Source organism: Gopherus flavomarginatus, chromosome 10, assembly GCF_025201925.1.
Source record: "Gopherus flavomarginatus isolate rGopFla2 chromosome 10, rGopFla2.mat.asm, whole genome shotgun sequence".
Classification (NCBI taxonomy): domain Eukaryota; kingdom Metazoa; phylum Chordata; order Testudines; family Testudinidae; genus Gopherus; species Gopherus flavomarginatus.
In genome coordinates this window covers 54,519,458-54,537,442 of record NC_066626.1, presented here as the reverse complement: position 1 = coordinate 54,537,442, position 17,985 = coordinate 54,519,458, and the positions used below count along the sequence as shown (strand labels likewise).

Genomic DNA, 17,985 nt, shown 5'->3' with positions numbered 1-17,985 from the left:
ATTCTAAATTATTTATCTATAAAATATAAAAGAAAATTATAGTATCAAAACACCCTGCTCATAAGCCTTTGGGTGAAAGACTTCAGAAAGAAAAGTGTGCCCTTGACCTTTGTGCTCTTGATCCTCCCCCCACTCACTTGCCAAATAACTTTCCATTCAATAGAATGGGTGTAGCTAGTACAACCAGCACCACATCAGGAAAATTCAATAGCAGTCATCAGGGAATATGCAAATTATGTATACTGAGTTTACATTAAGAACTTATAATATAAAGTGCACTAAGGGGTGCTGTTAAAACTTAAATTATACTGTTTCCTTATAGAATGTGAGCCAGATCCCCAACCGACATAAATCACCGTACCTCCATTTGCACCACATGAGGATTCAGACTTTTAGCTTTAGAAAACATGTACGTTTTCTGGAAAAGAGAGTGAAGGAACTGAAGGAAGTTATTCACCCCGAAGTCTATGGTACTGAAGTATAATGATAGATAATAGTAGCCATCCTTAACTGTCAGTAGTTAATATAATGACAAGTAAATTGTGAAAGAACACAAGTAGTCAGGTATTGACTGCTAAACCACTATTGGGGCTAAAGACTTGTCTATATTAAATCTTTCAGAAGTTTCATTAAGATTGTTTTTTAAATGAAAACTGGTGCAAACCCCTGCGTGGACTCTCTTATATCAATGTCTTCCTTGTTTATATTATTTTAGCTTTATTTAGTTAGTAACTGAATTATGCTAAAATCAATATAAACCAAGCTTAAATCGATTTAAAAACACATCTTCAGTTAAACTGGTGCAATAATATAGACAAAGCCTACGTGTGCAAAGGTTATTAAGGACCTTAAAACAGCACTTTAAAAAAATGACTTTTGTGACTTCTGTGCTCTACATGAAGAGCCCAGAAGACATCCCAAAAACCACAACTGGCACTAGCTAGTGTCCTGGTTGGAAGTCTCAATAGAAGCACCAAGGACTGATCTAATCTCTCACCTCTAGAGGTGGCCCTCCAAGGGAGAGTTAAGGTGGAGTGAGGAGAGATGGTACTTGTTCTGACGATGAATTAAGGGCTTAAATCTCTAGGGCTGTCAATGCAGCACCTTTCATGAACATTAAACTCACTACAATTGTAACTGAAAATAAATATCTATTTTCAAGGTAAATAGTTGCATGAGGATTTTAAACACAGAAGAATTCCCCCTCTAGAGAGAGGATGAGAGAAAAAAATAAAAAGGGGACCACATGAGACAGAGGTTAGTCATGGCATTTAATGCACTACTGGAAAGGGCTCAGATATTACAGGGACGGGCCTGTATAAGAACCTGTATACAATAGCATGGTTTTCTTCTGATATGATCACAAAGCTCTCACTGGTGTCAACATGTGCATTTTGAAGAGGAAAGAAAACACACCCTATCTCAGAGGACAACAAGCATGTAACATTTTAAAAGTAAACTGCATATATTTTAAAGATGATTGTAATTACCTTTGGAGATGACACTTTAACATGGACAATAATCGGTGCTAAAGATGTCTTAATAAGTTGTGCTGGATGATTGATAGTATCCGCATCTAGGACAACCAGCTGTAAGGATCTTGCCAACTCAAAGATTCTTTCAATTTCACTCTGCACTTCAGCTAAACAAACAACAACAAAACAACAGGTCATAACTGCTCTACCCCAATACTGTTTAGAAAAATAAATTACATGTGCCATTGGTTTTGGTGTACAGTATATGTATAATATATGGACTTCATGTTTAAATGATTTACACAGGAGACTAGAACAGGTGATGCAAGTACAGAACATACATTTTTAGACTGTTTTTAAAAATGCTACTTTGGTCCCCACATACGCTAAAGGTAATAAGCCTTATGAATGCTGACTGTTGTTGGCATGTAACTTCCTTGCTGTTATGTTTGCTCATATGTTTTGGGAGTGTCCCTGTATCAAGAATTTCTGATGTAAGTTGGGTCAAAGGAACAATTTGATATTGGATGCTAAATTGGAGCCCTCCCCCTTAAATTTCATTCTTGGACATATTTCCAATACCTGGAGATTACCTGGTAACAAGGCAGCACAGTTCCAAAGTGGAGCTTTAGTGGCTAAAAAATTAATCATACAAAAGTGGATCCCAACCAAATATTAATGCTTGGGTCAGCGATATGGCTGATCTCGCAGCTAATGAATGACATGCATTCTGCAGAAAGGGAATTCCCAAAAAATTCAAAGCAATTTGGACTGAACTTTTAGAGATCTATGATTAACTTAGACCCTGAAGAAAGATATGTCACTTCCCTGCCCCCCACTTTATACTAACCCTATTTATTTATTTTGCATACTATGATGAATCTGGTATGTTGGTGTATTTGCTGTATTTGGAAATATTAATAAAAATTATAGTCAATGTAGTCTATCCACCTAACTGCTACTCCAATACTCTATAAAGCATAAGGTTACTTACTAAGATTTGTTCTTAGGCGCCCCTAAACACACAGAGACTCTAAATCTGTTAGAAATGATACGGTTCACCCAATAAAGTGGCTACATGACCAAACTAATTATTTCTAAACATTTCACAGTTGTTTTCTTAGCACTATTCATGACTTAAAATACAAAATCAGTCACTCAGAATGAAGCAAACCTTAATGTACAAGGCCCAGAAAAGGTTCTGAGTATGCCTTACTAATGGTCCATTTAGGCACTTAATATGAAGTTTACATAATGCACTGAGTTTTGTCCAAACAGTACACACTGGGGTGAATTTTATTCCCAGGAGCCTTTTTCTCTCATCAGCATGTATGTAATTTGGATTGACCCATTTAAATCCACTGCATCAATAGGGGAACAGATCACTTGGAGTTAAATTCAGATATGGTTTATTGACCTGATCCAAAGCCCACTGAAGTCAATACAAAGACTCTTCTTATTGACTTCAATAGGCAATGGATCAGGTGTAGGTGAATAAGATTTACACTGGTGCCGAAAAGTTATGATGGACTGCTAAAAAGGCTTTTCATCTGGAAATCTCACAGGTTCTATGGAATCCCATAAAGCTGTAATCCAGTTTCTGCAAGAACCTGCTTGTTTCCAGTAGCTGATGCTATAGGCATCTCATGGTTATAACAGAAGGGCTCATGACATTTAAAAGCTGTCACTTTGCTCCTGGACGTCACTATGTGCAGTGCAGTACATGTGCTAACATCTTACCTAAGCTGGACCTGGTATTCGACCGCTCAATTATTGCCCTCTTGCTTGGATTATTTAGGACAGACCTCTTAGCAAGAGAAATGTCGGCTGTCACTCTAGTTATTGATATCCTATGAATAAGAGCACAGGAAAGAACATAAACACTGCAGTCACATTTTTACTGTATTGCATGTGATTTAAAACTACTTTGTGTTGTAGAGTGTGAACATAGTATAAACACCAGTTAGATGTGTTTTATAGTTGAACTATATCATCATTAAAGAAAGAAATACAGGCAGAAATAAAGAAACTCTCCTTTCAAGTAAAACCCATGGTACTCAAGCACTAAAAAACCCCACACAATTGTATAATGTTTGTCTATTTCCCTTTTAACTGATAATATATATCTAATACCACACTCACTACTACCTATATTTCTCTCTCTCTCTCTCTCTCTGTATGTAGTCATCCATCTACCTATACAGAGACACTAACACAAACTTCTGCTTGTGCTAATGAGATGTGATTAGAATTGCGAACTTTCTAATTGCACAAAACCAAACACCCTAGCCCTGCCCTTTCCCAAGGCCCCGCACCACTCACTTTGGCGGCTCACTCTCCCCCACCCTCACTCACTTTCACTGGGCTGGGGCAGGGGGTGGGGTTGGGTTGGGCTGTGGGCGGGAATGAGGGCTCTAACTGAGGATATAAGCTCCAAGGTAGGGCCAGTAATGAGGGGTTCAGGGTGTGGGAGGGGGCACTGGGCTGGGGCAGGGAGTTGGGTGTGGGAGGGGGTGAGGGCTCTGGCTGAGGGTGCAGACTATGGGGTGGGGCTGGGGATGAGGAGTTAAAGGTGTGGGAGGGGTGGGGCCGAGGGGCTCGGAATGTGGGAGGGGGCTGCAGGTTGAGACAGAGGGTTGGGGCATGGCAGGGGGTACAGGCTCTGGGCTGGGAGTGCTGGCTCTGGGGTGGAGCTGGGTATGAAGGGTTTGGGGTGCAGGAAATGGCTCCACACAGGGGGGTGGGGCTGAGTGATTCGGAGTGCGAGAGGGGGCCGTGGGTTGAGGTGGGGGGGGGGGCTCCAGCTGGGGGTGCAGGCTCTGGGGTAGAGCCTAGGATGAGGGGTTAAAGGTGTGGGAGGGGGCTCTGGGCTGGGGCAGAGGGTTGGGATTCGGGGGGAGGGTGAGGGTGCAGGCTCTGGAGTGGGGCTAGGGATGAGGGGCTTGGGATGTAGGAGGGGGCTCCGGGTTTGAGGGGGCTCAGGGCTGAGGCAGGCGGTTGGACCTCAGAGCTGGGGTGTGGGCTTCACTTGGGAGACTCCCAGTCATTGGCACAGTGGGACTAAGGCAGTCTGCCTGCCTGTCCTGGCACCACGCTGTGCCCCGGAAGTGGCCAGCAGGAGCCGGTCCTAGGCAGGGAGCCAGGAGACTCCACATGCTGCTCTCACCTGCAGGCACCGACCCCCAGCTTCCATTGGCTGGGAGTACAGAACCGGTGCTCGGGGCAGGAGCAGCATGCAGAGCTCCGTGGCCCTGTCACCTAGGAGCCGGACCTGCTGGCCACTTCCAGGGCACAATGCGGTGACAGGACAGGTAGGGACTAGCCTGCCTTAGCCCCGCAGCACCATCGACCGCACTTTAAACAGACTGGTCAGTGGTGCTGACCAGAGCCGTCAGGGTCCCTTTTTGACCAGGTGTTCTGGTCAAAAACCGGACACCTGGTCATCCTAGGTGTGATATCAGAAATAATTTGGCAAGCTAAAGCAGATCTCAGGGCAAGTACAACAGCAGAGCCATAATAAATAATAAAATAATAATAATAAAACTTCATCTTCAAAGCATTTTATAAACATTAATTAATCTTCAAATATTCCTCTGAGGTAAGTAAAGAATGTAATCCCCAATTTACAGTTTGAGGACTGGAGACAGAGAGATTCTATTTATCTAGGCCTCACAGTCATTAATGGATTTATTCTCACAACTCTTCATGAGGTAGGCAGTTGTTGCCACTTCACAGATAGGGAACTGAGGCACAGGGTTAGGTTACTTGCCCACGGTCACAAAAGAGAGTTTGTGACTGGTTATTAAAATGAGGTCTTCAGGATTCCAGTCCAGCGAGCTATCCCCTACACCATGCATCCTGCATTCCTAGAGCAGGCTAGTTAAGTCACTTGCCCAAGGCTGCAAAGAAAGTCCATATCAGAGGTAAAATTAGAACACAGGCTTGTAAGTTGGAAAATTCTAACCACTTCTCTCACGCACACATGCACCAAGCTGGACTCTGTTAAATAGGTCACCACAAAGAATACTCCTCACACTACAGGCTAGAGGGTGGCATTCAGTCATAGCCTGGAGCTGGGAATAGCATGGAGGGATGATTTTGCAGGGAAGGAGGGAGGGTAGAGTGGTGTGGAGAGGTATTCCAGGAGGAACTGTAGCTCAGGGAGCACATTCTTCTCAGAGCTGCAAGTAGCACGTCTCGTGCACACTGTGGCTGCCCACCTCTGTAAACTGGTGGAGAATGGGAGAATATGGTGGAGTCCCTTCCCTGACACATGAATGCAGGGACTACAATAGTTCCTAATCCTTGAGAGGGGTGATAAAGGGGCAGCGTGATGGGGCTTAACCCCCACCACTGGCAAGGCAAGGGAAAGAACCCTAATTAGTCATATTCTGCACCTGGAGGAGGTGCCTCCTGGCCAGAGAAGGCAAAGCTAGGCCTTATAAGTAGACTGAGGGAGCTCAGTTGGAGAGAGACTGCAGAGGAGACAGGTCTCTCTGGTGGAGGGAAGCCCAGGGATAAGATTAAACAGACAAGTAACAACTGAGGAATAACACTGCCAGAGCAGGTTAGGCTTCTGCAGGCGGAGGCCCTGAGACAGAGCCAACAGGGGGACTACGCTAAAGCCTGAGAGGGTCAGAAGGGCTATTACTCTAAAGATTTGTTTGGCCTTTTATTTGGACTTGTTTGTGCTATCCTGGGAGGGGCCTGAAATGACTTTTTGAAAGAAAATTCAAAGAGAATTTATTGTAAAATGTTAAAAATGCAGGAAATCAAAAGAAAACATTTTTGTTTAGGATTGAATGAAACACTTTGTTCAACTAGAAATAATTTTTTTAAAAACTTACATTCACCAAAAAAATCAAAATTTAGTTTTTTAGTTCAACTCAAAACCATTTTTTAAATATTATTTTTCTGAATTTCCAGTGAACCAAAACAAAATCTGTTATTCACATAGTTCTAGAGTAGAGCTGTACACAAAACTGATTAACTAAATTAGTAGAAACCTTCTATGTGGACACTCCTGTTTTGGTTTCAGAATGCCTTATATCAACTGAGCTTAAATCAATTCCTCACAGTTCTAGCAGTTTCATTGTTTCATCTGTTCATTTAGGTAAGATTTCACAAAGCACTTAAGGGATTTAAGAGAATAAATCACACTCAAAGTTTTAAGAAAATCTCCTCCTTCCATGGCCATGCCCCCTTGTTGTGGGTGTAGCTTTGTCACACAGTAACAGTGGAGAGAAAAATGTTTTAAAAATTAGGAAAATGTGGTTGCAAATCCATAAAAACTAGTGTGGGATTGAGAGGCAATTGTAGCACCTGAAATACCATTTAACTTATTTTTCAAAAAAGGATTAGATTTCAAGTTAATTGTATTCCTTTAAGATTTTAGGCTGTTAGCGCCTCACTTTACCTATCTGTGGATGAAATTCATACCTCTGTCTGATCTGCCCTGCTAAGAGCTAAACAGCAATGGGACAATTTGTAAAACTGACAGTGACAAATATTGCAGATGGATCCTCTCAATTTCTCTCTCTCTGTATGGACTAAACACACATCAGGGAAAGGCTAGAGGACAGTACCTCTGACTAGATTTGACAACCAAACGGGGGTTTATAAGGATGCCTTACTTTTCTACTTCTCCTGTGTAAACAGACCTTACTGATTTTTGTGGCTTCTGATACACCTCAGTACTTTTCCCATATAGTACAGAAATATACTTCACAAAAGATATATTCATAACAATCACATCCCAGCAACTTGACAGGACTTGTCATTTCCAGTTGCCATGGTTTCCTACTGAAGATAATGACTTTCAGCTACCATAGGCGTATGCAAAGCTGAAGGACACGTGCCAGCAACTGGGAAGAAAACAGATGTCACTGCTCTGTACCTACTCTTAATATAAATGTGCCCTGGGAATCCATGCAATAAACTGAAGTGAAATAAGATTAGTCAAACAGTTCAGGAGTGCGGGGGGGGTGGGGGTGGGGAGGAGAGGGTATGGACAAGAATCATGAAGAGCTCAGAGAAATGACTCAGTAAACTGCAAGCTTCCCTGTAAAATGCTCAATCCACCAGGTTTTTAAATTAAATATTAAGTTTGTGGGTTTTGCTAATGTCATCTGTGTTAGGCAAATAAAAAACTAGGGAAGGACTCCACATCTTACACCACAGCCTGCAGCTAAAGCTGTCATTCCTCAGAGCTGTTCACAGGTTAGGGAGGAGTCGTAGTCACTTCTTTGCCTGCCATGAATACCTACCCCATCCCCACTCCACAACCTAACTGGATAATCTTATGTTACAGGGATTCTAATTTAACCCTGAGTATTAAATGCATGTACACTGTGGGAAAAGGGGCACAGGGAGCTACCTCCTCCTTGAAGATCACACATGTGTAATGGCTGGGGCTTAGGCAACCCTGCTGGGCCAGGGTTGAAGGCAGAAGTGGAGACTAGCTACGAAGCCAAGTCAGGAGATGGGTACCAAGGTCAAGCCAGGCCTGGGTCAAAGGCAGAAGTAAGGAGCAAGATGAGGCGAAAGACGAAGTAGCAAGCTAGAATCTATGTTGTTGCTTAGACGGCTCCTTAGGGTAAATCCTGGTTTAAACCATTGGTGTGGACCAAAGTTCTGTTGGTCTGGCCTCTTTGGGTAGTACTTGCTGCGGTGCCTAACTCTCCAGTAATTGTTGGGTGCTGCTTCACCTGGCTCCCCAGTGGTGACAGAGGCAGCGGTCACCCAGGACCTCGCAACCCCAAATTCTAGACCCATGGATCCTTATGGCATGAAACAACAGGGCAAGATATGACTCATTGCTTAATGGAACACTAGACAGGGACCCAGTTAGTGCATCCAGTAGTGCTCTATCGCCCCAAGAATCAGCTGGCTTGAGGCCTCCAAAACCCTGGCTGCTCCTGGTCACAAGTACTAAGAAACAAACACACACTTTCTGGAGGAGCAGTAAGGAGTACTGCAGAGCACTTAGGCTGTCACATATCATTGGGGCCCATATCAATACAGGCATGGATGGAGGGAATTAAACTAATAACAAAAAGGGAGAGTAAAAGAGTGTGGATATGAGCACTCAACACAAAATCAAGATGTTGAGAACAATAATCAAGGAATCAAAAGGCATGGAGAAGAAATTATTTAATTGCCTATACATCAATGCTAGGAGCCTGAGTAATAAACAAGTGGAATTGGAACTTCTGATTTATGAGCACAAATTCAACGTAGTTGGTATTATTGAAACCTGATGGGATGATTCAAACAAGTAGAATGTTAAAATCAAATATTATAACCTATTTAGGAAGGATCAAATGGGCAAAAGTGTAGGGGGAGTAGCACTCCATATCAAAAATGGCATTACCTGTTCCCAAGTCACTGATAAGTCAGAAGAAAATTATCTTGAATGCTTATGGATCAATTTCCTAACAGATAAAGCACAAGATGGAGTATTAGTTGGGGTCTGCTATGGACCACCAAATCATACTAGGGAATAGGATGACCACCTCCTTATGTACCTATGTACAATGTGTAGGCAGGAAAGCTGTGTGATCATAGGGGAACTTCAATTTGAATGACACATTCTGGAGATCTCATGCTGCCAGTACTAAAATATCCTTAGAATTTTTAAACATAATAGATGACAATTTCCTAACTGAAAAAGTGTCGCAGTCAACACAAGGAATTTCTATTTTATACCTTGTTCTAACAAATAAAGAGGACCTGATCGCAGAATTAAAAGTTAATGGTAGCTTAAGTACAAGTGATCATCACTTGATCACATATCTAATGTGCAAGCAGAACACAATCCAAACCAGGAATATATATACTTAGTGCTTTAATAGGGCCAGTTTCACAAAGCTGAAAACAATAGAGACAAAACAGGTGGGAGAAAAAATTTAATAAAAATATGTGAGTGATCATTTGGAATCATTTAAGTAGATCTTACTAAATGCACAAAAAGCCACAATCAAGGAAGAAGGCTGGATTGGTTAAAAAACTGTCCTGGTTTAGAGAGGAGGTGAAGGCAGCTGTAAATAATAAATATATATTATAAGACAAACGGAATAAGGGGGAAGTTAATAATTAATATAAATCAGAAGTTATTAATTGTAGAATGTTGATAAGGGAAGGCAAGGAACACTAGGAGAACTCTCTGGCTAGCAAAAGTTAAGGCAAATAAGGAGTTTTTTAAATATATTAGGAACAAAAAGAATCACAACAATGGTATTGAACTATTATTACTAGATGTAAATGGCAGAATAATCAATAATAATGCAGAGAAGACAGATGTATTCAATAGATACTTCTGTTATATATTTGGAGAAAAACAGATGATACAATTTCATCATACGGTGAAGATAACACTCTTCTCATGTCACTTGTATATCTCTGGAGGACATTAAAAAGAAGCTACTAAGGTTAGACTTTTTAAATTAGCAGGTCCAAATAATATGCATCTAAGAATTTTTAGAGTTGGCTGAGGAGCTTGCTGGACCATTAACGATGATTTTCAATAAGTCTTATAGCACTGGGGAAGTTCCAGAAGACTGGAAGAAAGTTAATGTTGTGACAATTTTTAAAAAGGGTAAACAAGATGACCCAAGTAATTACAGGCCTGTAAACCTGACATCAAGCACAAGCAAGATAGTGGACCAGCTGTTATAGGACTCGATTAATAAAGAAGCAAAGGGGGTTAATGTAATTAATGCATATCAACATGGATTTATGGAAAATAGATTCTGTCAAATAACTTCATATCTTCTTTTTATGAGATTACAAGTTTGGTTTATAAAGGTAATAGTGTTAACACAATATACTTCTATAAGGCATTTGACTTAGTACTGCAAGACATTTTGATTGAAAAATTAGAATATAAAAATCAACATGGCACATATAAAAAGGATAAAAAATTGGCTAAGTAACAGGTCTGAAAATGTAACTGTGTGGTCCCACAGGCATCAGCTCTTGGCCCTACACTATTTAACATCTTTATCAATGACCAGGTTCTCTAAAGAATGGGACTCATTTAACTGCTGACTCTTGATAAAAATGTAGTCAGTTTTCGGTAGCTGAAATGCATTTTCTGACAGTCAAGTAAGTGGCTTGTATTCAGATTTGAGACATATATTGCAACAACAGAAAAATGGCACTAAAAGGTACCCCAGAGCCTTAAGACAAGCATTTATTGTATGACTATGCTACAAATTGTCCTAAAGAAATGTAATGTGGACAGTTCAGAGCTACTGTAATTAAATACTACTACATGTGGAATTAACACTTTGCATCAAATTCTACATCGGAGTGCCAAAGTATTAGAGAGTTTAGAATGTTAGATATTCTTCAGCTGTTTGTCTCAGTGGATTCCACATCGACAGCATTCCACTCTTCTCTCATAATTCTATGAAGGCTTCAAAGAGCAGCAAATTCCCAGAAGTGCCATCACCTCTGATGTGCTTGCCATGTCCTCCTCCTGTGTCACAGTACTAACCCTGTCATAAACAGATAGCTAAGGGTTAATGTCTCTTTCACCTGAAGCACCTGACCAGAGGACCAATCAGGAAACCGGATTTTTTCAACTTTGGGTGGAGGGAATTGAGTGTCTGAGTCTTTTGTCTTTTGTCTGCCTGCCTGCTTTCTCTGAGCTTTGGAGAAGTAGCTCTACTTTCTAGTCTTCTGTTTCTAAGTGTAAGGACAAAGAGATCAGATAGTAAGTTCTATGGTTTTCTTTTCTTTGGTATTTGCATGAATATAAGTGCTGGAGTGCTTTGATTTGTATTCTTTTTGAATAAGGCTGTTTATTCAATATTCTTTTAAGCAATCGACCCTGTATTGTATCATCTAAATACAGAGAGAACATTTGTATGTATTTTTCTTTCTTTTTATATAAAGCTTTCTTTTAAGACCTGTTGGAGTTTTTCTTTACTTCAGGGAAATTGAGTCTGTACTCACCAGGGAATTGGTGGGAGGAAGGAATCGGGGAGATCTGTGTGTTGGATTGCTAGCCTAATTTTGCATTCCCTCTGGGGGAATAGGAAAGTACTTTTTGTTTCCAGGATTGGGAACAGAGAGGGAGATTCACTCTGTTTGGATTCACAGAGCTTGTGTCTGTGTATCTCTCCAGGAGCACCTGGAGGGGGGAAGGGGAAAAGGATTATTTCCCTTTGTTGTGAGACTCAAGGGATTTGGGTCTTGGGGTCCCCAGGAAAGGTTTTTCAGGGGGACCAGAGTGCCCCAAAACACTCTAATTTTTTGGGTGGTGGCAGCAGGTACCAGGTCCAAGCAGGTAACTAAGCTTGGAGGATTTCATGCTAACCCCCATATTTTGGACGCTAAGGTCCAAATCTGGGACTAAGGTTATGACAAACCCCTTTATAGTTATCACATTAACACTAGGGAACTCAGGTCCCCTACCCTGATGTTAACATATCATCAGAGTCATTTGAAGTCAAAGGCCACAGTTTTAATAACAACTGATCCGTCACTAAAAACATTGATTTGCTCACACTGTGTGCTGAGTTACACACATGCAAGAGTACTGACTTCAGTGGAGTTTCACGGGTATAATTCAGGGCAGATTTGACCCAATGAGTCTAAGTTTATGGAACTCACACAACAAGAGGCCACATGGAAAGAAGCACTAAGTCGAGGGTGTCAGTTCAAGTAGCTCCTCCTGCATTCAGACTTTCATATTTTCACACATTTTTCCAACCTCTCAGCATGTAAGTTACATCAATTTAGGCTCTTTAAAAGGATAGCTGGGGCCCTGGTGGAGCTCTGCTGGAAGGTGCACTGACTCTCCACATATCCTTGACTCTCTGACCACACTCCATACTGCCAAGTGCTGTCTACTTTCAGGACTGCAACTAGTAGAATGAAAGTTTCAGGAGTCTTGTAGCCCTGTTACTTCACTTTCACCACTGAGGGCCTAGAATCTACAAGTGGTAACCAACAAGCACGGTGAGCCTCTAACATCAGTTTAGACTCTTTCACCCACTAATCAATATATGAAACTTAGATCACCTTATTCTAGATAAGGGTGACAGGTTTAGTTCCAGCAACTCAGTTACCATGTTGGATCCTGACAACAATACATTTGAACCAATCCAGAAACACAAACAAACAGTCTGCACTACCTTCAGTTATCTTGATTTTTAAACCCATCCACATAAACAGCAAGGTCTGTAGGAATTATCCCATGAACAAAGTTTTAATGACTTGTAGCCTTTGGCTTAGTGGGATTGGCCACCTGAGCCAGCACTTGGCTTCTCATCTGGAAACATTTATAAATCTTAGCAAAGACATTATCCTTCCAGAAACCAACTCTGAACAATGTCACAGTCTCAGTAATGCACTGTTTGTCATTAAATCAGGAGGGCTTTCAAAGCCGTTGGAGAGTCTCCTAAAGTTCTGCAGCATTTTTTGATATGAGAGAGCATTTGGTGTGCCCATGGAAAGCGGAGTTCAAATGATCTAGGACTGAAGTTCAAATAATCTACAAATGGGTACTTACTACCAAAAAGGAATGAATGACAAAAAAGGAAGCACCATCTATTGGGTGCATATACACCATCTATTGGAGTGGATGCAACAGAAAACATCAACTATATATGTTTGCTGGTAACAATGAAATGCCAATTTTGCTTTTTGCCATTATGGTGCCTTTACCATAACCTCATGTACCTTATTATTTACACTGTATTAGTGCCTACAATGTTGCTAGATGCTTTAGAAAAACAATTACTACCACATGGTGGCTGGCACTGTGCAAACTGCCCCCACAAATGTGCCCCAGCGACTGGAAAACACAGACTTCTCGGGGGTTGAGCCAAGAACTGCCCTAGAACATCAAGGACTTCCCCAACAACACCTGAGAGCAGCAGTAGAGCAGTGAGCTCAGTCTAAATTCTTAAAGGAATTAAAATTCTTCTCTTGCTCTCAGTTGCTCAAGGAAAAGCCTTTCTTTGCATGAGCTGAGGGGGCTGTATACTTTGTTCTCTCTCCCTCCTGCATCCCCCTACAGTTTCTGAAACCTTTTCAAGTACTGTACCTGACAGGTTTTCCTACATTTTTGTTTTTGGGCATTGTCTTGTCCAAAATTGAATTTTGAATATTTTTGACTCCTGAGTACATTTAATAGCTGATTTTTCTGCCCTGAGCTTTCTCTTTGCTCACTGTTTAAATTCACTCTGTTCTTGATAGTTATTCCAGCATCAGGATGTGATTAGTTTATTTAGAGCATATTCTGTTGTATAATAGCCCTGAGCTTGACAAATGGTATCAGATCAAAAGTGGCCCAGTAAATGGTAACTTCAGAAGGAAATAAATAAGCATTAATGTTCGGAGGCCAGTAGATTTCAATCACTTTGCTAGATCTGGTACCAAATGCCCACAAAACTTTGGTATAATGAAAGGGTTTTGAATAAACTGAAGTTTCTTACTTATTCTTCTCAATTTTATCATCTTGAGAGCTAAAAAAATATACACTACAACATTAAGAAGAAGATGTAAAACTAATTTGAGACAAAATTCTATTCTCTACTATGCTGGTATAAATATGGAACAACTCAATTTGCTCCAGTGGTGATATGCCGCTGTAAATGAGAGCAGAATTTGACCCACTGCAAACAAAAAAAATCAACTTTTTTGGTCTGAAAAAAAATTCTCAAAGCAATTCTGCCTGCACCCCACCCCGATTTTTCAGTATAGGCAGGAAATTTAAAAAAAAAAAGATCAGTTATTCCCACAGCTCTACTGTTTAATAACATTCAGAAAGGGTAGGTGGAAGCCTCTTTGATTAAAAAAAAAATCTGATTTGTTGAGTTCATTTGACCGGTAATTATGCTGTATTGAGGTCTCATGAGATGAGCAGAGTTAATATCTGAATAGGAGACCTTCAGGGAAAACCCTGATACTGCAGAAAGCACTGCTGGTGATTCAGTAGGTAGCACTGTTTCCTCCGAGTCAGTAGTGAACTAGTGCCCCACCCTGGTGTGAAGAGGCATCATGTTCTTGAGAGGTACACTAAGGGCATGTCTACAGATCAGCACTGCTGCAGTGAGTGTCGATTTAGTGGGTCTTGTGAACACACACTAAATCAATGGGCGAGCACACTTCCATGAATTTGTGCACTCCACCTCCCCGAGAAGTGCAAGGGAAGTCAAAAAGAGATGCTATCCTGTCAACACAGTGCAGTGCAGCCGTAGTAAGTGGCTCTAACTACATCTACTTCAGTTATGTTATTCATGTAACTGCCATTGCGTAAGTTAGATCGATTTACCGTGGTAGTGTAGACCAGCCCTCAGATGCAACATTAAAAGGAACCTAAGATCTTTACCACAAGTCATCATTAGAGATTCCAAGCCACTTTTTCTTTTTGTCCTTGTCAAATTCCATCTAGGGTAATTACATTCTGCCTACCTACATTTTCCCTGTAATTTCAGTTGGATTCAGTATGCAGGCAAAGTTCTGCTCTGTTACACCTTCCATTCTTCATGTTGTTATGCACTCTTAAAAACAGTTGTTGTTTGTCACCCGGTGGCTACAATTCAGTGTTGAATAAAAGGATTTCTATATATATAGTTGGTGAATCAGTTGGAAGGTGCACTGGGATCCTCCTCGATAAAAGGCACTACATAAAATCATTATAATGTGGGAAAAAACATGAAAAGGATTGTATTTCTCACCTCCCATCAAACCTGTGCTTCAGGAAGTCAAAGAGGGCTTTCTGCATCATGTCTGTTACCTTTGCAGAGGTGAGGAAGATTGAACAAAGAGGATTGACAGGGAGAGAAAGAAGTCAAAAGTAAGAAAAGAGGTAGAAGGTAAGGACATTTCCAATAATGAGTGTCCTTTACATAGATAGTAATCATTTAATTGTAGTGCTATCATCAACGAGTTCTCACTCAAACACATCTGCCAGCTGCAATTTATATATACACAAATGGAATAAATACTTCATTATAAAAGTTTGCTAGTTTTCTGAAACATACTCCAAAGTGCTCATATGCGGGAGTGTTCTAACAGCAATGGTCAACATCTTCACAATGAGATCTATGGGCAGAAAATGGATCTGGATCCTATTACCATACATGGACAAAATCCTGAGAGATGCTGAGCACCTGTAATTCCCACTGACTTGTTGTATGAACTCTTCAGCCCTTTCAGAGTAATTCAGACTGCCATCCACTATCTGCCAGTCTAGATTGTAACCAATTCAAGACCCTGTGTCTCTGGAAGTTTATTTCTCATAAATTACACTTTTCACATGCTTCTTGCACACTTTCACCAGAAAAAGTGTCCAAAGAACTTTTCCATATAGATTATATAGGGATTACAAATACGTCTCTCTCTATATTTTTCTAATTGAAGGAAATATCCTAATTTCTTCACCATTTAAATGGATATTCTATGCACCTAAAAGGTATTTCATTTCCAAGGAGTCTTTTTCTTCCAGGGGAGAGTCTGCGTGTCTAATTTGTAGCATGTTGTATATTTAAATCAGCAAACGAAACCCCTCCAAAATTTGAGAGTCCTTAGACCAAATTCATTTAGGCTGTAGCACCACTGAAGTCAATTCAGTTATGCCAAGGAAGAATTTTTACCCCCTGAGGGGACAGCTACCATGCAATTAAAAGGCAGATATTAGAAAATGAGATACAGTAGAGCCTTTCTAATTCTCACTTTGCTAATCTGCAAATCCAACAATTCTCACCCAAAAAAACTTGATTCAAGAGTGCTGCACTAATAATAGCACCATGCTGTCATATTACTAATACTTCACTACTTTTAGAAAATATATTACAATACTTTTACTCATATGCTGTGAAGTATTATCAACATTCAGTAAACGAAGTGAAGTGTAACTGATTATATGTTCAAACTCCTTTTTGACCCAATTCAGCAAAGCACTTCATGTGCTTAACTTTCAGCACATGCTAACATTGCTTTGCTGAATAGGATGGATTTACACCCATGCTAAAAGTTAAGCATGTGTTCAAATACTTTCCTAAATCTGGATCTTACTTGCTAATTTTCAGAATTTAATAATGAATGTCCTGGTTAACTGTACATATTAGTGAGGCTTTGCTGTACATATTGTTATGCTGAATAGATGGTGATTGTTTAGGTGGGCCAGGATTCTCTTCGGCTTAAAATTTCTACGTAATAACTTCAAAAAAAAAAAAATAAAACACCCCACACACTTCAGTAATAGTGATGGGTTCACAAGATCAGTGCCTAGAGTAGGAATATAGAAAATACCACACTGAAGCTGACCAATGCTGCAGCTAGTCTAGTCTTTCCAGTACCAGGCATTTCACAGGAAGATGTAAAATTATGGCATAATATGGCATCAGTTAGGTCTTGTCAACACCACACAGGAAACTTGCACTACTTTAACTAAGGTCACATGAGAAAGTTGCACTGGTTTAACTTAAACAATGAGGAGTACTTGTGGCATCTTAGAGACTAACAAATGTATTTGGGCATAAGCTTTTGTGGGCTAAAACCCACTTCATCAAATGCATGGAGTGGAAAATACAGTAGGCAGGTATAAATACACAGTACATGAAAAGATGGTATTTGCCTTACCAAGTGGGCAGTCAGTGCTAATGAGATAATTCAATTAATGTGGAGGTGGGCTATTCTCAATAGTAGAATACCAGGGGAGGAAAAATCACTTTTGTAGTGGTAATGAGGCCAATGTAAACAGGGTGGCCCATTTCAAACAGTTGACAGGAAGGTATGAGTAACAGTAGGGGGGAAATTAGTTTTTGCAGTGACCCATCCAATCCCAGTCTTTATTAAGGCCTAATTTGATGGTGTCCAGTTTGCAAATTAATGGTAGTTCTGCAGTTTCTCTACGGAGTCTGTTTTTGAAGTTTTTTTGTTGAAGAATTGCCACTTTTAAGTCTGTTACTGAGTGTCCAGGGAGACTGAAGTGTTCTCCTAATGGTTTTTTAATGTTATAATTCTTGATGTCAGAGTCGTGTCCATTTATTCTTTTGCATAGAGACTCGTTTGGCCAATGTACATGGCAGAGGGGCATTGCTGGCACATGATGGCATATATCACATTGGATGTGATATTAAACTGATTTAGTCAAATGGGTGCAAAAGGCTGTGTAGCAACACTTATTTAAACCAGGCTTATTTGGATTTAGCATAAATCTACTAGGAATTTTTAAGACAAACCAGAATATAAATATCGACACAGGCTGTTGCACCAGTTTAACTAACTAGTTCTAAAGGCTGATTAGTGCTACGTCTGCATGTAGACAAGGCGTGTGTGTGTGTGTGTGTGTGTGTGAGAGACTAGAAAATAGTAATTAAATTTAACTAAGTAGAATAGATACCTCATAACCTTTCAGCGACGGGCCAACTAACACAACGGGCCTCATGGATGGCACTACATCATAAGGAGGAACATGTTCCGTCTGAAAGAAGAAAATGTCCCATCAGCACATAATCTAAAACAGACTCAGCATGCAAACTGTAGAAAC

The 17,985-nt window shown here is 40.5% G+C and overlaps 1 protein-coding gene across 4 annotated transcripts in view; it reads right to left on the bottom strand.

Annotated features, from left to right (window-relative positions):
- Window positions 1-17,985, bottom strand: part of CACNB4 (calcium voltage-gated channel auxiliary subunit beta 4) — a 207,681-nt gene that overhangs the window by 32,878 nt on the left and 156,818 nt on the right. For all 4 annotated transcript variants that reach the window (XR_007776474.1, XM_050969253.1, XM_050969254.1 and 1 more), the window contains 4 exons: window positions 17,839-17,919; window positions 15,170-15,228; window positions 3,216-3,325; window positions 1,491-1,642 (listed from right to left, as the gene is read on the bottom strand). Coding sequence is in view for 3 of the 4 variants with exons in the window: in XM_050969253.1 (XP_050825210.1) it covers window positions 1,491-1,642; window positions 3,216-3,325; window positions 15,170-15,228; window positions 17,839-17,919 (402 nt within the window). In the remaining variant the exon portion in view is untranslated. The remainder of the gene's footprint in view (window positions 1-1,490; window positions 1,643-3,215; window positions 3,326-15,169; window positions 15,229-17,838; window positions 17,920-17,985) is intronic.